Source organism: Alligator sinensis, unplaced genomic scaffold (genome assembly GCF_000455745.1).
Source record: "Alligator sinensis unplaced genomic scaffold, ASM45574v1 scaffold117_1, whole genome shotgun sequence".
NCBI lineage: Eukaryota > Metazoa > Chordata > Crocodylia > Alligatoridae > Alligator > Alligator sinensis.
Genome location: NW_005841855.1, coordinates 29,617 through 53,902, shown reverse-complemented (window position 1 = coordinate 53,902; position 24,286 = coordinate 29,617). Strand labels below are relative to the sequence as shown.

Here is a 24,286-nt window from a genome sequence, read left to right as displayed (position 1 = left end):
GTGCTGCCCCGCCCGACCCCCCCCCCCCCCCAAAAAAAAAAAAAAAAGCAAAACAAAACAAAGTTCAGGCCCCTCACCGTAACATGATGAAAATATTGAAATGGTGGGTTTCAATTAAAAACCCACTGTTTCAATTTAGGAGGCATAAAATAAAACCCTGAGGACTAAACCCCATCACAGGTACAAGTGCCCAGAGAAGCTAACTTACTCTCTGCCGGTGGCTATATTCAGAGTGCGGGGTTCCTCATGGGCCGGATCGGCAGTGCTCGTGGCAGCAACTGCAGAGACCATAGGCCAAGTAGCCAGCCATGCCCCCAAATTTTCTGACCTACAAAACATGTTTGACACCCCTGGCCTAGCCAGATTCACTGATGAAGGCCCCAACCTTGCCAAAAGAGACTAATCACTCTACACAGATAAGGGTATATGCTTGTGGATGCAGGTGCAATATCTTATTTACTGAAAGAGAATACTGTTGCTTACTCTGGCAGACAGGGTAATGAAAATACCCCACTGCACAAGTATCACAGGAAAATCCCTGAAATCCAGCCCGGCATCTGCACTGTCCAGTCTTTCCATCACAGTCACCATCCAAAACTCCTGAGCCATAGCACTGGCAAGCTACACAGAACATTTAAGAAAGAGAAATAACAGTGTTACAGTCTTGCAGTTCACATTACACTTGGATATAATATGTTGCCATTTGTATGGAATTTGGGCTCCAAACAAAAGAAATGATGGAGCTTACGCTGACACTGAGGGCCAAAAAATCCTGGTTTACAGCCACCTTCAAATATAAAAGGAAAAACAAAAAGTTAAATGCAGTCAGTGAATAAACACATGAAGATCCTTATATGTAAGTGTAGTAAAACTGATCAGGAGTCACTTCTGGTTAAAACAAACTCTTCCTTTTTAATCAGCATATTTAACTACATGCCACTCATACATAAGTTCCATTTTAATAACTGTGTACACGCATGCACCTCTCTGACAAACTCCTTTATAATCTGTATTGTCAGGAATACAAACTTGCAGCTATTACAAGTATGCATCTAAAGTCATTCTCAGTCAGATCAAAAAGAAACTGGCCATGAATGAACAAGTCTATGCATGAACACAGCAGGATTTAGTATTTTGCCTAAGTTTAAGAAAAACTATTAGGAATTGGATACATGTAAATGGATTTATGTTTAATCATATTTGAAAGATGTAATGCTTTTCAAAAGAAAAAGACCTTCTCTACACGCAAACAAACTAAAGCTCAGTCAACGCTAGTAAATATAAGGAAAAAATACCTTTTCTAGTATTTTGCAAAGATCAGAAGAATTTTAAAATGACTAGCAGCAAAATGCAGTGTAAATACTTATCTATATGAGCCCATTTAAGATAATTTCTCAGTTCTAAAATGTGAAAATCTACACTTAAAAAAAAAAACATTACTTCAGTTAGGGCTTGACCAGTGAAGTTACTGAGAGTTTTTCCATGGATTTCAATGGGTTTTGCATGAGACCTTTAAATGAGAAATATATAATCTTATACAATCTTAAAATAAAAAAATCCATAGCTCTTACAACAGTTCTATATTGCTAAGGGTATGACACAATATTTTCCAGTTCAATAAGTAGAGACTAGGTGGCCTTAAGTAAAGAGATTACTACTGGTGAGCAACTGACAAACTGTATATCTATCAGAAAATTGTGATGGGTCTATTCATGAAGGCGTCAAGCAAGAAGATCCCCTTCTTTTGCAGGTGTTTTCCTGAGGTTTTCTGGATTTCTTTTTACCCATATTTCATTCTGAATGTAGTCTACCAAATTTTTAAATGCAAACATGAATGTGTGTTGAATGTCTGGTAAGAAGAAAAATACTGAGAAAGATGCTATTGCAATAGAACTAAAATTGCAACATTATACTGTACAGAGAACAAACATTTCTTAAATATTAATAAAGAGAAATAACTTGCCTATTATATGTCCAGCCAAAGGATCTTCTGGAATTGGAGTAGTAAAAGTATAAATAGGAATTCCTTATAAACAAAAAGGCAAATAGGAATACTGGTTAAAAAAAATTAATGGATGATTTCTTTCACATAAGATCATTCCAAAAACCCACCTGTTTTTAATAAAAATACTATATCATCTTTAGAAGACTCCAGAAACCATGTTCAGTTTTGATTTTTGTTTTCTAGGAAGTGATAACAAGGAACCAGCAATAAGATGAAATAGTCCTTCCCTTCTCTGTCCCCTATCCAAGTCCAAACCTAGGGTCTGATTGTTCCCTCTCAAAAAAAAAAAAAAAAAAAAAAAGCCTCAGAAGGCCAAAAGTCAGCTGCAAATTCAGTAAATTTACCTTGCTGATCCCCCTTCTGTAGACAGGTTTCTAATGTTACTGTTTAGAAAAAACCCCAAAACTCTAGGCTTCAGTGTTGCAGCTTTGTTTGTTGCCACTAATTCTATTTCCTGTGGCTATGCCTTTATCTCTTCCTTGTTCTTGAAGTAAAGATGTTTGCAGTGGCTTCTGGGCAGATTTCCATTTGGAAATTCATGAGGTTAGGAATGAGGGCTATGACCCCAGGAAGATTCACCTCCACCAGCTGATTGTGGGCCTCACTTGAAGCTCACTCAAAGACACCCATGAATTTCAGTGTCCCAGGATCAGGATCCATCTAAGCAGCACGTCTTTGAAAGTCAAGAAATATGGCACCTTTAGTTTAGCATAGTTGGAGTGTTGCTGCCACGTTGATGGGACAAGAAATGTACAAGAGGTAATAATTTTCTGTGACATCTTTATTGAATCAACGTTATAGTTGGGAAAGCTGTTGAAAAAAAACTTTCAAACAGCGCTATTCCTCAGCTCTTAGAGGAACTTTCTTAGCCCTGACATTGGGTAATTGATGCCCAAAAAGCTTGTCCAACACATCTCCTGCTGTTAGATTAGTAATGTTTGGAAAAGTTAAGTTACACTTTATTGGGAGGTTTTACTGCATAAGATGGGCTCATCACCATTCAATTTTTGACAATTGCTTCTTCGGCATTCTGCACATAAAAAAGATAGATTTCTCACTGTTTCACTTCAGTTTTGCAGCAGAATAACTCCACAGATTTTAATCACTTTACACAGCTGTAAAACTGGAATACCACTGCAGTGAATCAGAACCGAAGTTCCAAATCCCAGGCAAAAGCTTTCTTATCAACTAACAGAAACACAGTTCTCTTTTGTTTGAATCTGTTCCTAATACCATTGCTTTTATGCAGTGAATATACATTTTTGGCATTCTATGTTTTTTTAATATATATTTTGCATGTTCTTGGGAAAAAAAACTATGCTATTTTGAGATGCCCTACAATATTTCAACTTTTATAACTGCTCATATTAGCTTATTGTTTTAATAACTGATAGATCTAGACATAACTTAATTACAATTTTGAATAAAGTCATAATCTACATAATCAGCTGCATTTTTATCATTCCATTTTTGTTTCTATTGATTTATACAAGCACCTTTTGCACTGTTTCATTAGCAATGCTGTAACCACTCCTTCAATCATTAATTAATGTATCTATAACACCAAACAACCCAACATATTTAAGATCTTTCTTAAATATGTGTCTTTCTAATCTTTCACTGCAAAACAATTAATTTCAGTCTCTCCTGAAAGTCAACAAATAAGGGTTATTTTGGATCAAGGAAAATAGGGAAAAATTCCAACGCTGAGAGGCCCTCAAGGACAATGTCTGGCTAGTTGCCCCCTTTCTCTCAGTCACATTCCACAGGTGAGAAGTCATATGAGTTTAAAGTGTTATAATCTTCATTTTACAGTTGGGAAAACTGAGCCAAAGTTAAACGAGTTTCCCACAGCTTTAGGATTAGAATTCATGACTTCTTAACTTACAGATAAACTGTCTATCCATTTCTTAAATACATTTCAAACTCTGAGATTCGAGTCTAAGTTTCCCTTCTCTTTTTAACCTCTCTGTAAAATGGAAATGATGATAATTAATACCTATCTATTTGCTCATTTGTTAACCCCCCACCTCCAATCACACACAAAGACCTCAGCACTGGCACCACAATTTGCACATCTATATCTGAGAACATTCATGCCCCATACCTGGAGCCCACACCCTCCCCACTGCATGCCCAACACTGCCTAGGCCAGAAGTGCCTGCCACTGCCATGCCAGGCTGAGCCAGGACTCTGCAACTGTTGAAGGGAGGAGGGAGAACAAAATCAGGGACAAGATGCCACTCCTATCACTGCATTCATGGGGCAAGCTGATTCTCTGCTGTTGGCAGTCCTGAACCAGCCCCAGCGCAATGCCTGGGTTGGGACCAATAATCAGCAAATTCTCAGTCCCAGGCTCTGTACCATGCTGGAATCTTGAACTTGTATTATCACCATGGAGAAGTCTGACCAGAGCTAAACATATGTTACTTAATACCAGTTGGAGATATCCTCCAATGAAAAGTTGTAACTTTGCTATGATATTTAGGCACTTAGCATGTGTTTAATTGCTTGAGCATTTGGGGCATTTGTATAAATAGAGAAATATGTGTCAGCGCTGAGAAAATGGCAGTGGAGCGCTTTTGAACTAAAATACATTGAAGGTGCAAGACAATGCATATTAACTTCTTGTTCAGATGCATGTTAAAATGACAGGAACCTTATCAAAGACAGGAGTGTCTCACTTACGGACACACAATGGGAAATCATAGTATCCTTCAGCACACTGTTCACAGCTCTCTCCCCGATAATTTTGTTTACAATGACAGCGACCAGATCCTTCCTCACAACCACTTGAATATTCTGGATTACAACTGCAAGCTAAGTCAATAACATCAGTTAAACACTTCCTTGAAATGATTTGATTTATTTTTTGGTAAAGCAATATAACATTGTTAATACAGGAATTTCAACTGCACTTACATGCGTCTCATTATTTAAATAAATATTAGAATTGAGCAATTACATATTACTTCACACCTTGAAAGTGCTATATAAATATTTTATAACAGCCATGAAAAGTAGCCAAGCATTATTAAGACTTACAGATAACTTAATTCACAGCAGCTGTGCCTTCCCTAACTACTTCAAAATTACTGCTCTTTGGAAGCCACTACTTCCTGTCCATATGGGTTGAAACCTTCATCTATCTGCCTCTGTCTGAAGCAATTAACCTTTTTAGGGCCCCAGATTCTGGCAGAAGGACACATTCTCCTGTGTGAGAAAAAGTGCAAATACATTGCTCTTACCCTCTGTCAGCACTACTGGCTTTCCAATCACCACAAGTCAAAATTATCACAGCTGTTTTAAAACCATCCATGGGTCTGCTTCAGCTGACATTACAGATTGTCTTTACCTTTCTCCCACTTCTTGTGTTTACATAGCGGCAGACACTTCTGCCATCTGCTACAAACTTACTGGCAATTCAGTTCTTCTCCCCTGCTTAGTTCCACTTTCTCAGCAGTTACTTAATATGCTAAATACCTTAGGCTTTGTATAAACATTTTCTAAAGCATTTAAACTACATAAAAAGTCAATTTGACCTGGCTCCTAAATTAATTGAGCACTTTGGAAGTCCTTGCCCTGATTAAGGCAGAAAACCCCACAGTGATATAATATCAATAAAGACTTACGTATGCAGCCATTAGGGGCTTCTACTGGGATGCCATAGGGATGATAGTAACCCTTTGCACATTGCTCACAGTTAATACCAGCTGTGTTATGCTGTACAGAATGGAGGAAGAGAAAAATATTGAAATGAGGAAGAAAAACAAGTAGGAAAATATATAACCCAAGAAAGGACTAAAAGTGGATTTTTTAGGTTCTTCCTAAACCCCACAACAGACATGCTCAGCCTGAGAAAAAAGCCTCACAAGAATGGTTTTGTTAACTGTCCAAATTCTGGATATCTTTATGAACCAAGATAGTATCAGATAAACAAGATCAAAGTTAACTTTACAACAGAAAAGGCTAGTTGGCCAAAATGTTAATTTAAATCAGGGAAAAAGATACTATTTTTAACCATGATTACCATTGGATGTTTATTTAACTCCTTTTTAATAATCCTTTCTTATCGTTACATAGTTCAGACAATTGCACCATGGGGGCTTTTTCCATATAGAATACTGAAAGGTGTATTTTTGTGAATAAAGTATTCTAATAAAAATAGAAGTTTCAAATTAAATCAAAATGTGATCAGGTTAGAAGAAACAAAATTAATAACACAAAATATGCCTTTCTACACGTCAAAGAGACAGCCCTTTAAATGTTTAAATATCTTCTATGAACACAGAAAATGTCAAAACTTCTGAATTACAACAGATTTCCTGTGTTAGAAGATAAAATCCCTTACAGACTTCTCTTTTTGCTTCTAAAGCAATGCAGTGGTTAAAGTAACACACTGAGATGGAAAGTACAGTTCTCCCTTTTTAACTAACTCTGTAATATACTGCCTGACAAAGATATACAGAACAGAATATATAGGGCTTTGTTATCAGATTTGAAAGAAACAATATCTATCCTTGTATAATACTTCAGTTTCTATTAGTTCTTCATTCAGGCATACATTTCCAGCACTTTTTCCATGACACACATGGAAAAAGCAAAGGAAAATCCATGAGCCTAATCTATGAAAAAATGCTATAATTAGATTTCATGGTTAATTCATTAAACCCACTTTAATTTCCACAAAATCAAATTACAGACAACCAACATCAGCTCCACTGTCGAGCCTCATAGATTTAGGTCAATTTTGCTCTTTTTATAGCCTAAAAGAAATTAGAAAATAACTAATAGGAAGCACCAATATGACAGATCTTACAGTATTGGGAAAACAAAGCTCCACATAGTGCATATTAAGTGGAAAACAAAGAGCTTTTCTTCTCTTCTTTTTAGTAAAAATAATTTTGCTTGCTCCTAACTGACTCTTGTACAATCTCTGACTTTAACTTAGCAATAAGATAAAAAGTGCATATATCAGGGGCAGGCAATTATTTGGGCTGGAGGGCCACTTAATGAGATTTGCTGAGGTGTTGAGGGGAGATGGCAGTTGATCCTAGCTGCCACAGGGAGCCTAAGGAGGGAGGGCTGCACCCTGCACCACTCTGCTCCGCCGCAGCTGGAGCCAGGCCGGGCTGTGCAGCGCAGACCCCCCCTGCTTTTTGTTGGTGCTCTTGAGTCCTAGCACTGTTACCACCAGCAGACAGGCCTGTACAAGATGGGACATGATGCGGGGTACCAAGTAGTCGTCCCAACCACACACCGTGATGAGCTGCTGTGCCGCAATGGGAAAGTCAGGAGCTGCTGCCCCAGGCCGAGCCCCCTCAACTCCGCAGCCAGCACAGACTTACATCGTAGTGGTGTCACGGCAGCAGCGGCTCGTCATGGTGGGCAGGCAGGACAGCTATTCAGCGTGCCACATCACACCTCATCCTGTGCAGACCCAACTGCCGGCAGCCACAATGCCAGGACTGCACAGCCACAGCACCGATGGGAAGCCAGGCAGGGCCGAGGATGGGATGGAGGGGGGTGCAGAATCTATCCGCTGCACTGCCCAGCCCTGGCTGCAGCAGAGTGGAGTGGCAAGGGGTGCACCTCTTTCTCTTCAGGCTCTAAGAGGTAGCCAGAGGCCCAGACAGGATCAATTCTAGGCCACATACAGTGCATAGGCTGTATTTTACCCACCCCTGGGATATATTTTATATAGCTGTGTTGAACGTTTCCTCTTCTTGTCATTACTTGTTGGCAGCAAAGATAAATATTTAATTAATAACGTGATAATATATCAACAATAATATAACTATTTCATGAAAATCTGGGTAGGATGACAATTGTTTTCCTTGTGTGTCAAACTGCTCAGCTGATTGTCAGCGTGTGTATCAGATAATAACAAAGAGAAGACTGTCTTCCAAATCAATCTGAACTGTTTAATGCTTGTATCTTCCCCAAGAATAACTGAGCAGATGAAAGAAAAAGCTCCCTAAGGTACCAGAAATTCGTCTCCTTTCCCCACTGGTTAACATTCAGTAGTAGCCTTTGCAGTGGAGGGTTATTAACTCCAGGTTTGTATCACCTGTCAATTCAGCCCAGCCCAAGGCTCTGCAGTAAGAATAAGCTGTGTACTCAGGTGTGGATTGACTCCCTGTGGCAAGCAGTTGTTACACACACACGCGTGTGCATGCACACGGTCCAATTGAGCGTGGGAGCCAGCAAGGCAACCTCAAGTCTTTTGATTTACTTAAGGATGTGATTAGCCTGAGTTAGTCTGTCAGTAAGAGGCTCATGTTCCCTCCCTAAATGGGAGAAAGGGCAGAGTTCACTATAGATCATTTTCTCGACTCTGCTCAACTTAGTTGTTAAATTGATTGCTATATTGCAGTCTGAGCACCTGAAGGTATAATGTGTAAATTACCAAGCAATGTCCAGTTGTCTTGAATGAGGGACATAATGAGGAAACAGACCCTGGTGAGAATATTAGGCAGTCACTAACTAAAAATCAGAAATAACATTCCCCGCCCCCTGGCCCTGATCAGGGGAATGCCTGCCTCTACAGAGCATAACCTGTATGGACATCTCTCCAAGAATATGGGAGATGCAGGTTTGAGTCTGCTCGGTGTAATTAGGAACTAAAATCTACATCTTTCTTTCTGTACAAGAGTTCTCTTACTTAGCTACAGGGCAAATGGGGAGCACTACCACCAGCGTTCAGGAATGAACTGGAGATGTTGCCTCCCCTCTTGATGCTCTAGATCCTGAGACATGGCTGAGGTGCCTACTGTGGTGCCCTGAGACAAATGCCTAAACTTTGAGAAAAGAAAAAAAAGCAGAAGTTTGCCCCATCCTATTATTGACTCAACACTCTGCTCAGCACTACAACACTCTGGATTGCCCTATTGGGAGTGCCTTTATCTCCCAATTCACTGGATAGGGAGCCTAGGTGCACAATCCTGTCAATACAGATCTCTTGTCTATAGAAGGTGCCTATCTTTTACATGCTGTGACACTTAAGTGAAGGTGTCTATAAGGCCAGTTTGGCCCCCAGTTCAGAAAAGGTCCTTGTGAATACCCAACCTGCACTGACAAACCATAGAATTTGCTATAATCTAAAGCCTGCCTTTGAAAGACAAGCTTGCCTTTAAAACCCTAAAATATTGGAAATCTGCCACTCCAGTGCAAAAAACCTTGCCAACAGTCAGCCTCACCCAGGGTACAAAAGCCATGTTTCACCCCTGAGACTGCATTTTTTGGCTTAGGTCCTGCTTGCAGCAGCAACAAAACCAAAGATCCATGCCACTAGGCAACACCTTATTATAGATGCTATCTACATAGTGAACACACTTCTTGCCACCCACGCTTTGGGTTTCAATCCTACAATGCAAGCACCCAACTCCAAAATCATCCACACTATCATACTATCCTTTCCAAGAACTTATCAATCTCCATATTGACATGATTTAAGATCTCCTTGCTCTTAGTACTTAGCTCAGAAATCCACTCTAGACTTGCATTCCTCTGATGGTTAGAAACTGTTTTCTAAGCCCCAGTCTCACTTTAATCATGTCTAATTTATTCTCCCTTGATCTTATCCTTGGTGGAATTCATGGAAACTGTCTCATTTATCTTTTAAAGAAATGCAGGTGTTAAAGTAAAGGGGATCTGTAGCTCCCTCCTCAAACAACTGGAGAGTGAGAGCTCCCTTCTTCTCCAGTCCTTAGCCCGAGGGGCAAGTGCTTTCCCTCAACTCCCTTTCCTCCTGGACTTGTGCAGTGTCAGCTCTTCTCCTTCTTTCAACTGGCTTTAACTTTTAGAGCAAAACGACTGCAGTGGTGGGATCTTTCTAAAAGCAGGATGGTCATAATTGTGTGATCACTTTTTAGGCCTCCAACAACATGAGTTACTTTTACTGACTCTTCTTATTTATTGTCTTGAGCATGACTAATGATTTGACTGTAATGATCCTGCAACAAGACCACCCTTCGAATAGTAATTTTTCTATGCCCACCATCCTATTTCCCTTCATTTATACTGATGAAAGCCCCTTTTTACCTGGCAGTTAATGCAGACCCCTCCACCTTCATACTGCCCATAAATGTTTAAGCTTCCTTTGTGTCGATCAACATCAGGATCATAGTAACAATCAGTGGCATGTCCGTGACAGTTGCAAGCTGGGAAAGTAATATAACACATCAGCTTTTATTATATTGATGTAATTCCTTATTTTATATACATAAAAAGCATGATCAAACTTAGATATAAGGATATTTTTAGATCACAGGTTCTTTCACATCAGGACCAACATAAGTCTCTAAATACCTGGCACCTTGCGCTACCAGGCTACCATGCTCATCAGAGGGAGACAACAAATGACCAGCAGTCCCTGTCTCAAAACTATGTATTTGTGAGTTAAATGTAGAACTTAGAGTCTACAAAAATGTAGAACGGGGTTGCTTAATCTATTCAGGCCCCTGGGGCAGATGAGTGATGTGAGGCTGGTCCACAGGCTGAATCTAGCATGGGGCTGGCACGTGGAGCTGGTCCGAGGATGCAATCTGGCACATCAGCCCAGCCACATGTGCCCGGATATACCCATATCCTGGCCTGGCCCTGCTTGCCCAGATCTACTTGTACACTGGCCTGACCTAATGCACCCAGGTCCAGCCATGGAGCAATGCCACACACTGGCCCAACAGTGTACTGGTGTGATCTAGTATACAGGGCCATGTCATCCAGCCCATAGGGTGTCCCATGGGTCCAGAAAAGGGTATCAGGGGAGCACAATTAATGCTACCACTGCTCCCTTGCTGCCAAATTTACAGATCCCTGGGGAGTCCCACAAGCTAGATGAGACAGCTGCATGGGCTGGATCTGATCTATGGGCTACAGGTTGAGCACCACTGTTTTAGAACAAGTACTTATGGATAAGCTGAACACAAGAACCAAGGCTTACAATGAGCACCTCCCACAGCAATAACAGCAATGATACAGCACACACAATTTTACTCTTACCTAGGATATGTTCTTTACATGGAAATGTTTAATCAAAGAGACTATCATATTGCCTAGTATTGTGAGTTCATCCTACTCCTGCTGATGACAAACATTGTGACTTCAGCTGGAGGATTTATGTGATAATGTAACAAAAGAGGCAATTTCTCCAGAAATGAGTGGAGTGAAGTAGCTGTAGGAACTTTCCTTACCTGTACTGATTTAAAATCTCAGCTGTGATGCATCATATTCAGGTGCCTGGTAGGTTGCTGGTTTTCTCTCTCTCTCTCTCTTTGTTTGACTCAAAAAGCAACAGAGTTGCATTTGCTCCTACCAGTCTTGAATCTACACTAACTCTAGAAATAGTGTGTACTATTATCTTTTTGACTGAAGTTGCTGTTCATCCAGCAAACAGTATGATACCAGAAGAGAACAGCAGGAGACAATATCTCATGGACCATGAGAGTAAATGTGCTGCCTCTGTATGCCACAAACATTGGCCTAATACACACCATCATAAGCAGCAAGAATTGTTCACTTGTTTAAAAGATTCTGAGGCAGAATATGATCTGCTGTAGCCTTGTGTAAACATCTGCCTCTTTGTAACCTGAACAGCATTACAGAGCCAGTTATTGAAGTTGGTAGGTTTAACAGCCTTTTATTACTTTCCCTTTGGCAAAGCCTATGACATTCTAATTCCCACGACAGGACAAAAAGTTCTGGCCCTATTTGCCAGAGATGCAAAGTATTCAATAGTTCCTGAAAATATTTTGGCTAAGGGGTGATGGACCTATTCAGGAGAGAATTGTATATTCTGTAATTGTCTCCTTTGGATCTGTTACATCAGTGAAACTTAATGGGAACATTATCCTATCATTACATCCTAAACTGACCATCAAGCAGGGTATCAGCTAACACTAATTTCTTATCTCCATTTTCTCCATTCATCTAAAGCAGTGGTATCCAACCTTTTGCCTCTGCAGGCCAGATGAGTGGTGTGGTACCAGTCCATGGGCCACATCCAACATGCTCTGGTCTGGACCTGCACAGACTGATTTGGCCAAATGCCACCCTGACTCGGACCCAGGCTGCCCCAATCCAGCCACATACTACCCTGATCTGGACCCCTACCTCCCAATCCAGACCTGTGCCACTGGGTCCAGCCGCATGCTACCTGATCTGAAATCGTGCTAGCAGATCCAGCCATGTACTGCCCCAGTCCACACCTGTGTTGCCCCAATCTGGTCACGTGCTACTCTGATTCGGACCCACACCTCCCAATTCAGACCTGCGCCAGCCTGACCTAGACCTGTGCTGCCAGATCCAGCTGTATGCTGCCTGACCCAGATCTCTGCCACCCCAATCCAGCTGTGTATGGCCCTGATCTGACCCCATGCTGCCCCAATCCAGACCTGTGCCACTGGATCCAGCTATGTGCTACCCAATCCAGACCCAAGCCACGCAATCCAGCTGCGCCCCTCCCCAATCTGTACCTATGCTGCCCAATTCAGCCACGTGCCATCCCAGTCTGGATCTGTGTCGCCTGATCCAGCCATGCAATGCCTCCAATTTGATCCACGTACCATCCAATCTGTTCCTGTGCCAGCCCAATCTGACAAGCAGGGCCATGTTACCTGACCCACAGAGCTCCCCAAAGGTCTGGAAATTTGGCAGCATGGGAGCAGCAATTAACACTGCAATTGCTTGCTCTACTACCAAATTTCCAGACCCTTGAGAAGCCCTGTGGGCCAGATGACACTGCTCCATGAGTCAGATCTGGCCTGCAGGCCAGAGGTTGAGTACCCTGATCTAAAGATTTGTCCTCTTCTTCCTTTGCTTTGAAAACAGCCAGAACCATGACTTTAGCCTGAGCAGATACTTACTACAACAGGAAAAAGATATACCAAACCAAAGGCCAGCCTCCACTTTTGCCTTAGTCACGTTCCATCTGCACCCCTTATTAGCCCACCTAGATCCATTTGGTTATTTTTTCACGGAAAAGAATGACCATAAAAAAATTGTTTTAAATAACTCAGAAAGACTGTGATGGTCTCTTTTCCACTTACATATGAGTGGAGTTAGGTGACCTGCTTAAATACAGATAATTCAGTTCTCCATGCAAACCTACCTGGAGAATTCCAGAGGTTCAGTTTCATGCATGGGAAAATGCCTCCCTTTCTCTTAGCCAAGAAATGTCAGTCATAGAGGCAGAGATTCCTTGCAAAGAAGCCTAGAAACTAAAGCTAAGGACACAATAGCTTCCACAAGCTTCTTTTTTTGGCTAGAAAAAAGCAATGAATTATCCTACTGGGAAATATCTAAAAACCCTAGGTATTTCAACTTATGCATACCTGGAAAAAAGGGGACCATCATCATCTTCCTGAGTTATTTAAAATAAAGTTTCTCTCATCATCCTCTTCAGTGAAAATATTCAGTGCCTCCAGGACTTTATACAATGGGTGACAATGAAGCCTCCCTTATGAAATGTTGTTATCTGCTTCTCTAAGCAAAGAAAGTGATACACTGAACCATCCTCCATATCCTAACATTCCTCCAGCTCCTTGAACCTTAAGGGTTTCTAGAGCCAGAAGCTTTTCCTTTAGATACTACGAAACCTGGCTGAGAAGCCATGGGCCATATCTTTGAAGGGCTGACAGAAACCACAGGCTCAGCTTGTGAGCTCAAAAACTTAGGGGTTATACTTCTTTTTCTGAGTTTTGTCAAGACACCTAAAACAAGATTCAGGTGCAAGAGGCCATGACAAAAAGAACTGCCAAAATGGAAGAGATGTCATTGGCTGCGCTGCTCTCAAAAAGGCTGGAGAGGAACAAGAAAAAATGGGGATGGAGCAGAACAAATGGCATATAAATAAGAGGCGGTTTGGTTGTTGTCAAGCCACCTAACTAACAAAGTGAGCGGAAACAGACACAGAAATGAATATTTTCTATTATCCAGAGTCCAAAAGTCTCATTGACATTAATGGCCCAAAACATCTGGGACTCACAGCCCATCAGTGTGTACCTGTGAGAATGGTGAAGTTACCTGCTTTGATTCAAGTAATGGCATTTTAACAATCAAGTGAATAAACAGACTTCACGCTCCCTAATACAATTTTAGGAGCTTTCAGCTACAAGCTTTAAAGTACAATACTAGGGAGCCATGAAAATAACCTGAGGGCTATGGAAAGTACCCAGAGTCTCATAGATTCATAGATTCTAGGGTCAGAAGCGACCTCAATAGATCATCGAGTCCGACCCCCTGCATAGGCAGGAAAGAGGGCTGGGTCTAGATGACCCCAGCTAGATGCCTATCCAACCTCCTCTTGAAGACCCCCGGGGTAGGGGAGAGCACCACCTCCCTTGGGAGCCCATTCCAGACCTTGGCCACTCTAACTGTGAAGAAGTTCTTCCTAATGTCCAGTCTAAATCTGCTCTCTGCTAGCTTGTGGCCATTATTTCTTGTAACCCCCGGGGGCGCCTTGGTGAATAAAACCTCACCAATTCCCTTCTGTGCCCCCATGATGAACTTATAGGCAGCCACAAGGTCGCCTCTCAATCTTTTCTTGCGGAGGCTGAAGAGGTCCAGGTGCCCCAGTCTCTCCTCATAGGGCTTGGCCTGCAAGCCCTTAACCATACGAGTGGCCCTTCTCTGGACCCTCTCCAGGTTATCCACATCCCTCTTGAAGTGCGGCGCCCAAAACTGCACGCAGTACTCCAACTGCGATCTGACCGGCGCCCGATAGAGGGGAAGTATCACCTCCTTGGATCTGTTCGTCATGCATCTGCTGATGCACGATAAAGTGCCATTAGCTTTTCTGATGACTTCGTCACACTGCCAACTCATGTTCATCTTGGAGTCCACTAGGACTCCAAGATCCCTTTCTGCTTCCGTGTCACCAAGCAGGTCATTTCCTAGGCAGTAGGTATGCTGGACATTTTTTCTCCCTAGGTGCAGTACTTTGCATTTCTCCTTGTTGAATTGCATTCTGTTGTTTTCTGCCCATTTGTCCAGCCTGTCCAGGTCTGCAGGTCTCCTATAGACCCAGACATTTTCAATACGAGTGTCAAGAGTTTCTACAAAGGGACATGGAGCTTTTGTGAAACCCTGAAAGGGTGCACTAATCTCCCACTACAGACTGGAAATGAAAGCTGTCTGCACCTGGGGAATACTATCTTCAGCTAATAACTTAAAACTTGCATAAGCTTTCAGGCAGTAAGAGTCCCCTTTTCTGATGTAGTTAGACACTAAACACTTTTTGGCTTGGAATGTTATGAATTATAATTTATTCATTAATTCTTTTAAAGGACTAACATTATTTATGTTCCTCAACTATTTCTTTCTCTTTAAAGAAAGGAATTCAAATATTGTTCATTAACTGAGTCCCAACATGCCCAACTCCCATCAGAAGTTTCTATCACTTTTTTTTGGTTTGTCTTTCTTGCTGTAGTAATCTTGGCAAGCCATCTCTGAACTCTGATTAAAATAACACCTCAGTACAACCTTTTTATAGCTTGCTTTGATTATATAAATGTACATCCACCTGACTTTTGAACAGGGGTGCCTAAATTACAGGGTTTGCAGTCACAACACTTGTCTTTGGGCCTGCCAAAGTGATATGGGAAAAGAGGATCTTTTATGTTTGCTCAAAATAGGGAAATACACAAAGGGCAGAATTCTATTTCCCATGTGTGCACCTTAATGGCAGTTTCCTGACTGTTCCTAACTGCATCAGTGACATATTTGGCATTTATGGACAGATGGAAATTATGTTATTCCTGCACTTTGTACATGTAAGCATGCATTCATAAATTGAGTGTGCACTGTAGGCTATGCACTGGTCAGGCAGGTATGCAGGTACATAAAATAATGCAGCTAAGCTTAGTGGTTAGGGCCCTTGCTCAGGAAGCAGGAGGCCTGGGATCCAGGTCCTCCTCACTCAGGGAATGTATGTGCTTCTCTGACTTCCCAGCATAGTGCTCTAACCACCACACTGCAGTTTAAGCATTTTCCAGCTCTCCGTTTGAAGCTGGCCCACTAGGCAGACAAGAGCAATACAGAGGCCAGAAACAACAGTGCAAACTAAAAAATGTGGCTCAGTGGGATGGCTGCTGCCCAGGGGCCCCTAGGATTTAGCTTGGACACTTGCTTCCAGTGGGGTGGAAACTTCTGCACTAGTCTCCATCCATTTTATTCAATGACTATTAAATATAAGGGGCAGTCACTCAGGTTCAAAAGGATTGTTGGAGAAGAGTCTGGATAATGCCTAATCTGTGGTAGTTAGCACATTATGGTAAGAAGTCAAAGAGAAACAGCTTCAAATACCCTCTTAATGAAGAATGCAATAATATCTTATGTATGCTAGAGGAGGTGCGCTGGAGTTTTGTCAGGGAAAATCTGTTTTAAATTGCAGAGAGAAGTCTCATAATTGAGGCTGTCTTGAGGTGCACTAACTGATCATATTCCCTGGTACACAAGTTTGCTTGTTGACTGGCTACATGACCCATCTCATAGACCAGGTGCATTACAAGGAAATCCCTCTTTTGGGAAAGGGGTGCACTTTCTTATTTTGAGACCCACCCCATAAGATTTCTGGATCTTCAATGTACTCACTCAGAACAATACTACAGTCATGGAAATGCCTTCATGGAGGACTGAAGAGTTGTTCTCTTCAAAGCAGCACTAGCCACCCTTTCTGACAACCTGTTCTCTTATGTAAGGTCCTGGTGCAGCCTTCCTAAATTCTGTTGTGCTTCTGAGGGGCATGATCAGCTGGGTCTTCACTTCCCGCCTGTCAGATGTTTCATTCTTTTGGAAGAAAATCAAGAGCCAGGACATCTTGGGTCCTCATTTGGATGCTAATGGGTTTGTATTTCTGCCACAGAGTGTTACAGCAAGAAAACTGTACCAATGGTGATGATAGTATTTGCACTCTTTGACCAGAATTTTATTTCCCTTTGTGCACCTAATGTATATTATTCTAGCTGCATATTTCGGCATTTTTTACACTTACTCTCACAATGGAAGTGTGTAAGTATGCATTAAGCATGTGCAGCAGGCTATGCACTAGCTAGGCACATGCATGTGTACTGAAGTATAAGTCAGGGGAGAGAGGGGAGAACCTTCCTGTGTTTTAGCCCCAGTAACTGAGTGATTAGGACAGGGGCAGGCAAAATGGCCTGTGGGCTCAATCCAGTCCACCACGTGATTTCATCTGGCCCACTGGCACCCACCAACTAATTGTACCCTGCCCAGCCCGCACACTTTACTCCCACCCTCTTACATGGGAGGGCCCCAGCCCTGGCCAGCATGCACAGCTTCATCTGCAGTACCATAAAGCCTCAGGAATATAAGGGTCTGTATGATATTCCAGATTCCCAAAGAAGGAAAAGAACCCTAATGTCCTGCAGTGGCTCAAGTAATAATTATTGTCATTGTTTAACAAGACCAAGAGGACAATACAAATAATATTTCAGTGCACTGTTCAGTCTAGACTATTAGACTGGAAGAATGCTCACAGTAAATAAAACAGGTGTTAAACTTGCAGCATGTTTGCTATAATGCATGAACACACTTGCACTGTAGATAAGCTCCATTTATACATCAAAGTCTTCTGGGATTATGGCTTTTAAAGCAGCACCTTTTTGTGCTACTCACATTCACATTCATTTGTGTTGTCAGCTGTTGCAGGTTGCCACTGTTTCTGATTGTATCCTGGGCAGCAGCGATTGCAGGTTTCCCCGCACGTGTTGTGCTGGCATTGACACTGAAACCTGGAAAGCAAATACATTCTCAGTTAAATAAAACAAGATGTAAACTACATTTTTCTTCTTTTATCACAATCCAAAATTTACACCTAAGATGAAATAGGTCAGGACCTAAGTTCCATGGCTAAAGAGGTCAACATGTAACACCAAATTCTTCCACAACTTTTCTAGCATACATCACAGTAGATTACCTCACCCAAATGATTTTGAGCCTATGAGCACAAATGATATAAAGAGATCATTTTTAACTTGGAATTAATAAAGATTGAATTTAAAAATTTGATACTTCAAAGACAATAATTGAAAACAAATCTTAATTTAGGTCACAGCCCAAGGCTCAAATTCAAAGTTCTATAGCAGTGGTTTTCAAACTTCTTATAATCACAAAACCCTTTCATATAATTTCATTTGCTGCAGAACCCCTACCACTGGCTCTGTGGGCCATGTAACCTGATGTAGAGCCAGGTGACCCAGCCTGTTCCACTACTGCATTAATCTCTTTGAGAAACCCCTGATGACCTATTGCAGAACCTCAGGGTTCTGTGGAACACAGCTTGAAAACTACTGTTTATAGTATATCCAAATATATGTCACCGTTAAACTCTGCACTGAAAAGTTTCTGTTATTTTTTTATACTACTTTTTATAAGAGCTCTGTAGTATATCTAAGATAATTGCTTCATCATATTTCTCATAAAAGAATGCAAAAAGGAATATTGAGAATCAGAAATAACTAAAAAGTACAGCAACAGACAATAACCTACCAAAAAAAAATATTTTGTGCTTATTTTGATTAATTAAATAACCTTCCTAAAAGGTTCACTTACAAATTGCAAACACTCATGATTACACATCTCACTACTTAGATCTCACTATAGTGGATGGTCTATTTGAAGTTACTACAGTACATGCTTGAAGAACAGAGCCCTAACACTGTAAGGACTTGATTCATAGTCACTCTGACCCTGGTGTAGCTTTTTACATCTGTTCAAACTGGGCGCATCTATATTAATTAATGAGCTGTAATTACAGCACAAAGTTTAGTACCTGTAATGACAGGTAGTAAATGAGCAGTAATCTGCACATTAACACAGATTAATGGGGGGTTTTTTGTGATGCTACTGTGCATTAAACTAAAGCTATTGCACATTAGCCCATTAGCACATGCTTTGCCCACTGCGCTAAGGTGCAGTAGAATTAGTCTTCTGCACATTAAGCATCTCATGTAGACATACCTAGTGAGTATAACATACTGGAGAATGCTGAACTGCATTAATTGCATCAGTATTTTTCAGTTACAAAGAGAAAACCTATTGACTGTAAGCTGTATTATGTAACTGTTACTGCTGCACACTCCTATAGCAATACCTGTACAGCCTTTTCATTCATGGTTAAATTTGCAATGATTTAGCTCTTGAAATTGCTAAGAGTATGCAGAGGTAATAGTTACAGGGTAACAGCTAATGTCCCAGAGTGGCAACTTCCCCATTCCTTTTGAGGGGTTAAAAAGTTATATCTGTCCATACACAAAGATTGCACTTTAAAGTGTTTTGATAACATACACCCTTGATAACATAAGGGAATTTAGAGAGGTATTTTTTCAAGCCGTCACAAACAGCAAGTCTTCCTGATTAAAAAGGAGTGAGAACTTTTAGAGAACGTTAAGCGATGGAAAGAAACTGGACTTCAGAAACAACATGTGACCATGTGCCATAGACAGGAGTGTGGATGTTAGGCACTTCCCTGTATTATTATTCTGATTTGGTAATATTTTCACCCACTTTGCACTCATTTTTCACTAGTTAAATCATCTGTACAAGATAAAAGAATCACTGAAAGGGTCCTACCTTCTTATTCCTTCTTTATAAAAATACATACAAAAATTTCCATCACTTGATCATGGAATTTTGTTAAACATGGCTTGGTCCTGTCAAAATGCTTGGTTAATAGGAGGAGCAGTGTTATAAACAGGGTAAAAGTATGCTTTAGCAGCACTGTAGCAAGGGCAGTGCCAGTGGTACACTGACACCCATCATCTTCACATAAGGCAGTACCAAATCAAATGGAAGTAATGTTACATAGTAGGGGTGTGCAAAGCGGGCTGTATTTGATTCAGATTCGTATTCGGCCCAATTTGGGGGACAGTGATTTGATTCACTGATTCGGATCACTGTCCTGATTTGATTTGGCCAAATCCAAAGATGAAGATTCGATTCCGATTCGGAGAATCAGTGATTTGGGCATAGACACAGCTTTATATGTTTTTTCTACATACCTTGAGGTACCAGGCGCAACTCATGAATTCTGAGATGGTGGGGTGGATGGAGCATCCCACAGGAGTGTGGGGGCCTCCCCCTGCATGCTCAGCAGCAGATGACCCCTCCACACACACCCACTGGCTTAGCGATCAGCCATGGGGGGACCCTGGGTACCCCCCCAGATCCAGGAGGCACCAGTCACCGAGCTGGGGGGTGGGGGTCCCCTGCACGCTCTGCGGTGGACCTGAAAATGGACCGTAAGTGCTTCTGGTCCACTTCCAGGCCCACCACCGAGCGCACTGGGGACCCCCCTCCCCGCACTCCCGTGGAACACTCCATCCACCCCAGCATCTCAGCGTTCACAAACTGCCTGGTACCTTGAGGTTTGTAGAAAAAACATATAAAGCTGTGTCTGTGTCTGAATCAACGAGTCTCTCTGAATCTCTCTGAATCAATTTGGAGACTTCTGTGTTGATACAGAGAGATTAATAGCTCTCCTGGTTTGATTCAGATTCATAGATTTGGCCAATGAATTGGGCCAAATCTCTTTTGAATCAAATCAGGGATGTGCAAAGCTTCAGTCACTATTACATAGTAGCACGTAGGGGGGCACTCTGCATTACTAGGCACCAAAGTGCCTGGCTAGGGCTCTGTGCTTTCAACCAGTGAGGGCCAACCTTTTTGGCAGGTATACCACAACTTGAGCTCTGCCTCCTTCCCAAGTGCCATTCTAATCCCTGTCTCTTTATCAATCTGCTGCTCTGCTTTCTGCTCCGTCCTTGATCTATCACTGTACTGCCTGCTCCCTCCCCAATCTGTCATGTGATAAACAGAGGTTGCCCATGCTACTTGTGGCACAGGTTCCCCAGGTTGGCCACCCCTGCTTTAAAGAACCTGGTTCCAGAGGCATTTTCCTGGGACAGACAGGCTCCCAGGGGGTAAAATCTAACTTTGGGGGAGAGACAAATTTTTGAGGATCAAAAAGTATCATGGGGCAAGGAATCTTTCCTGTAGTACTATCTGTGAGTATAGAATACTTGGTGTTGCTAAACCTCTTTTATTCAAGTTAATCCACAGGAAACACGTTTGTAAAGAAAAGTAGATAAGAATAATTTACTAAGCCTGTCTCTACTGTCAAATCATTTTAATTCCCCAAAAAATAGCTTCTCTCTAAAGTGTCCTAATCACTCAAATCTGTGATAATAATAAGAAACTTCTCAAACATCTAGATGTATTTCCAAATGATTGCAAAAAAGTATTTGTAATTGCTTTTTGCTTGCTCAGGAATACACTGAAAATATGGTACAGATGGACGTGCTTTTCTTTGATATTATAATCAGTAATTCAGTTAAGAGGTTATATCATCACTCTAACTATAAGGATAATAGGACACCAAGCATTCTTTTCTGACTGGTACCTTTCAAGGTACTGGACCTTCTTTGATTTCAGCTCTACTGCTGTTAAACTGGAGTAACTCCATTGTCTTTGGTTGTTTGATGCTTATCTCAACCAGGTTTAATGTAATAAAAAAAAATCCCTCATTCTCATGGAAAAAGAGCTAATTTACTTTATTGTCCTATTTAACTGTAATGCAACTCAATATATCATCAAATGCATTATCAAGTTTTCACTTTAAAAATAACATGAAGAAAAGTGTGTAAGAGATCAGCATTTCACTATAATACAAAATGTTACTTTGAAAATGCCAGTGAAAGAAGTATGCTGTTCAGATTACTTACTGATACAAGTTTTCAACATTTTTCGCATCACATTCTTCAGCATGACCATAGCAAACACATTGTCCACCCACACTGATGTCTTTTATGCTGTAATAATACTATGAAACAAAAATGAGAAGTATATATGCATGTATGATGGGCATTATAATAACAGCAGAAAGGTATTATTGTCTCATTAAAGTTTGCTTATCAGATTATTAAACAAATGTATTCACACAGGTCCCGATCCAGTTAGCCAAAGGTCAAACTCCTGTTGACATCTGTGTTGAAGGAGCAGAACCAATTATTACTTGGGTAAGTATTATCTGCTAACAAGGAACAACAGACAGGGGTACTTCATTTTTCCCCATGCAGCCCTGCTCACGCATCTTCAAGTAGGTCTACACTGCAATATAAAGGTGCAGCTATAGCCTCTGTAGACCTACATGAGTTAGTTTTAAACTAGTTAATGCAAGCCCTGATAGTGAAATAGCAGCAGAGGCATGATTTTTACCCAGAGCCCCAAGCAGCCAATACTGTAACAGCTCCACTGCTATCAGCTAGTTCAAAGCTAGCTCAGGTGCATCTCAATGAGCAACATTTGTGCTTGGGAATGGCCAAGCTACTAATTCAATCTCCATTCACATTTCTTTAATGACCTTTCTGACATGCTAACAAGGGTACCAGTTGTAATGGTGACATGATTATGACCCCTAGCAATCAAACCAAGACTCCCCAGCTGACTTACCATAACTTCTGACTGACCTAGATTTGAGCTAATGACCTAGAGTGAGAAAACTTTACACCTTATCACCACACCTTGCAACCATCCCTATCTACCGCAGATAAAATTTTAATCATTTGGCCTGACTCTCTGACTATTTATAGTAACCCGCGTGTATGTTTAAGAAACTTAAGAGTAGTTTTCCCCACCCTAGTCATGCTTTGCTTGATAGATGGGAGTGCTGAAGAAAGCCAATTGCAAATTTGTGTCCCTCAAATACTTGGCTCCTGGCCAAGTTGGAGAGGCAGCTCTACCTTACGTCAATGGAAGGTCAGGAATATCAGAGCTTTCCTCCACCATGCCCACTCCCCTTGCCCACAACACCCACAGAATGTCCATTCCCTCTCCAGACAGGAGGGTAATTGGCAGCACAGTGCTTCCCTGCAGAGGAAGACTTATCTGCTGGCCATCGCCAGCTGTTTTAAGACTACTTTGCATTGTGTGGATGGGATAAATTGACCTTAGCAGACTGGAGAATCTGGTCCATATTATTTTTTAACTTTTTGGACTGGCTCTTTTTGGACATATGCATTCATGTCTAATTGTGCTGACTGTTTATTATCATTCTCCACATTTAAAATGTATGCTCTCGTTGTCTTTGCCACAGTTAAAAATGGTTACTGCCCCCTTCTCCAACGGTATGTGACATTGTATTAATGCCATAGTAAGTGAATGCATTTACTTCTAGGTTTTTCCAGAAGGCAATTTGGAGGATTAAATTGTATTAATTTGGAGGATTAAACTGTATTGGACTGTGCTATGTCCAACTGTAAAAATTCAGATAAATCATTGCTTATAGTAAAGATAATTCCCAACATTATGAAATCAACTCATAAATTAAAGAAGCATGGCCATTACTTGGATAGAGGAGAAAGCTGGGTGTATAGCAAGCTTCTGCTGTGACTGTGGTAGGTCAGGGAAGTGGGGCTATGCTGACCACTGGAAACTGGGGGAGGAGGTGACAGAAGTGGGGGAGTGAAGTCTTACCTGCCCCCAGATCTCCACATACTGAAGGCAGTCACTACTGCTGTAACAGCATAAGCTCCATCAGCAGCAGTCCCATGGCACAGGATCCTTGGGACCTGCCTAATGTGCCATTTGCTCCTCCTCCCCCCAAGATATGCTATTGGGTACAGGGATGTGTCTGCACTACCAAAGGTTTACTGGGGTAGGGAGCAGGGGGAAGCATTATTTCACTCTTCACACTCATCCAGGTAACGTGGGGCCTCTTCAGGACATGCTTGGAAATCTGGTGGTCTCACCAGACGACAAAGCTAACCTATTTAACAATTTCTTTGCCTCCATTTTTCTGAGCAGGGACCAGGTCATCCCCCACACCGGGATCCCCAATGGTCCCAGGGGAGGCACAGCCAGGCCCAGGGTCAGAGAGGACCTAGTCAGGGAACTTCTGGTGGGACTGGACGTGTTCAAATCAGCAGGTCCTGATGATCTCCACCCCAGAGTGCTGAGGGAATTAGCAGAGGTCATTGTGGAACCGCTGGCACAGTTTCACGAGCACTCATGGTGCTCTGCAAGGTGCCAGAGGACTGGAAACGGGCCAATGTGGTCCCCATTTTCAAAAAAGGGAGGAAGGAGGACCCAGGAAATTATAGGCCTGTTAGTCTTACCTCAGTCCTGGGGAAGCTCTTTGAGAAAATTATCCAGGTGCACATCTGCAAGGGGCAAGTAGGGGAGTGTATGCATAGGGGCAACCAACACAGGTTCATTAGAGGCAGGTCCTGTCAGACCAACCTGGTGGCCTTCTATAACCAGATC

General features: G+C 41.7%; 2 protein-coding genes across 3 annotated transcripts in view; both read right to left on the bottom strand.

Annotated features, from left to right (window-relative positions):
• Positions 1–4,760, bottom strand: part of LOC102386555 (laminin subunit alpha-3) — a 134,312-nt gene extending 129,552 nt beyond the window's left edge. The window contains exons 1-4 of one of the 2 annotated variants that reach the window (XM_025213868.1): positions 4,694–4,733; positions 1,964–2,026; positions 749–787; positions 484–621 (exon numbers count right to left, since the gene is read on the bottom strand). In XM_025213868.1, the coding sequence (XP_025069653.1) occupies positions 484–609 (126 nt within the window). In that variant the 5' untranslated portion in view covers positions 610–621; positions 749–787; positions 1,964–2,026; positions 4,694–4,733. Of the gene's footprint in view, positions 1–483; positions 622–748; positions 788–1,963; positions 2,027–4,693 lie in introns of both variants that reach the window. The other variant, XM_025213874.1, reaches the window with a different exon arrangement.
• Positions 4,761–4,979: 219 nt separating this feature from the next.
• LOC106722691 (laminin subunit alpha-3-like) overlaps positions 4,980–24,286 on the bottom strand; it is a 31,859-nt gene continuing 12,552 nt past the window's right edge. The window contains exons 5-9 of the mRNA XM_014523988.2: positions 21,748–21,845; positions 17,642–17,757; positions 10,049–10,167; positions 5,638–5,728; positions 4,980–5,218 (exon numbers count right to left, since the gene is read on the bottom strand). Of these exons, the coding sequence (XP_014379474.1) occupies positions 5,151–5,218; positions 5,638–5,728; positions 10,049–10,167; positions 17,642–17,757; positions 21,748–21,845 (492 nt within the window). The 3' untranslated portion in view covers positions 4,980–5,150. The remainder of the gene's footprint in view (positions 5,219–5,637; positions 5,729–10,048; positions 10,168–17,641; positions 17,758–21,747; positions 21,846–24,286) is intronic.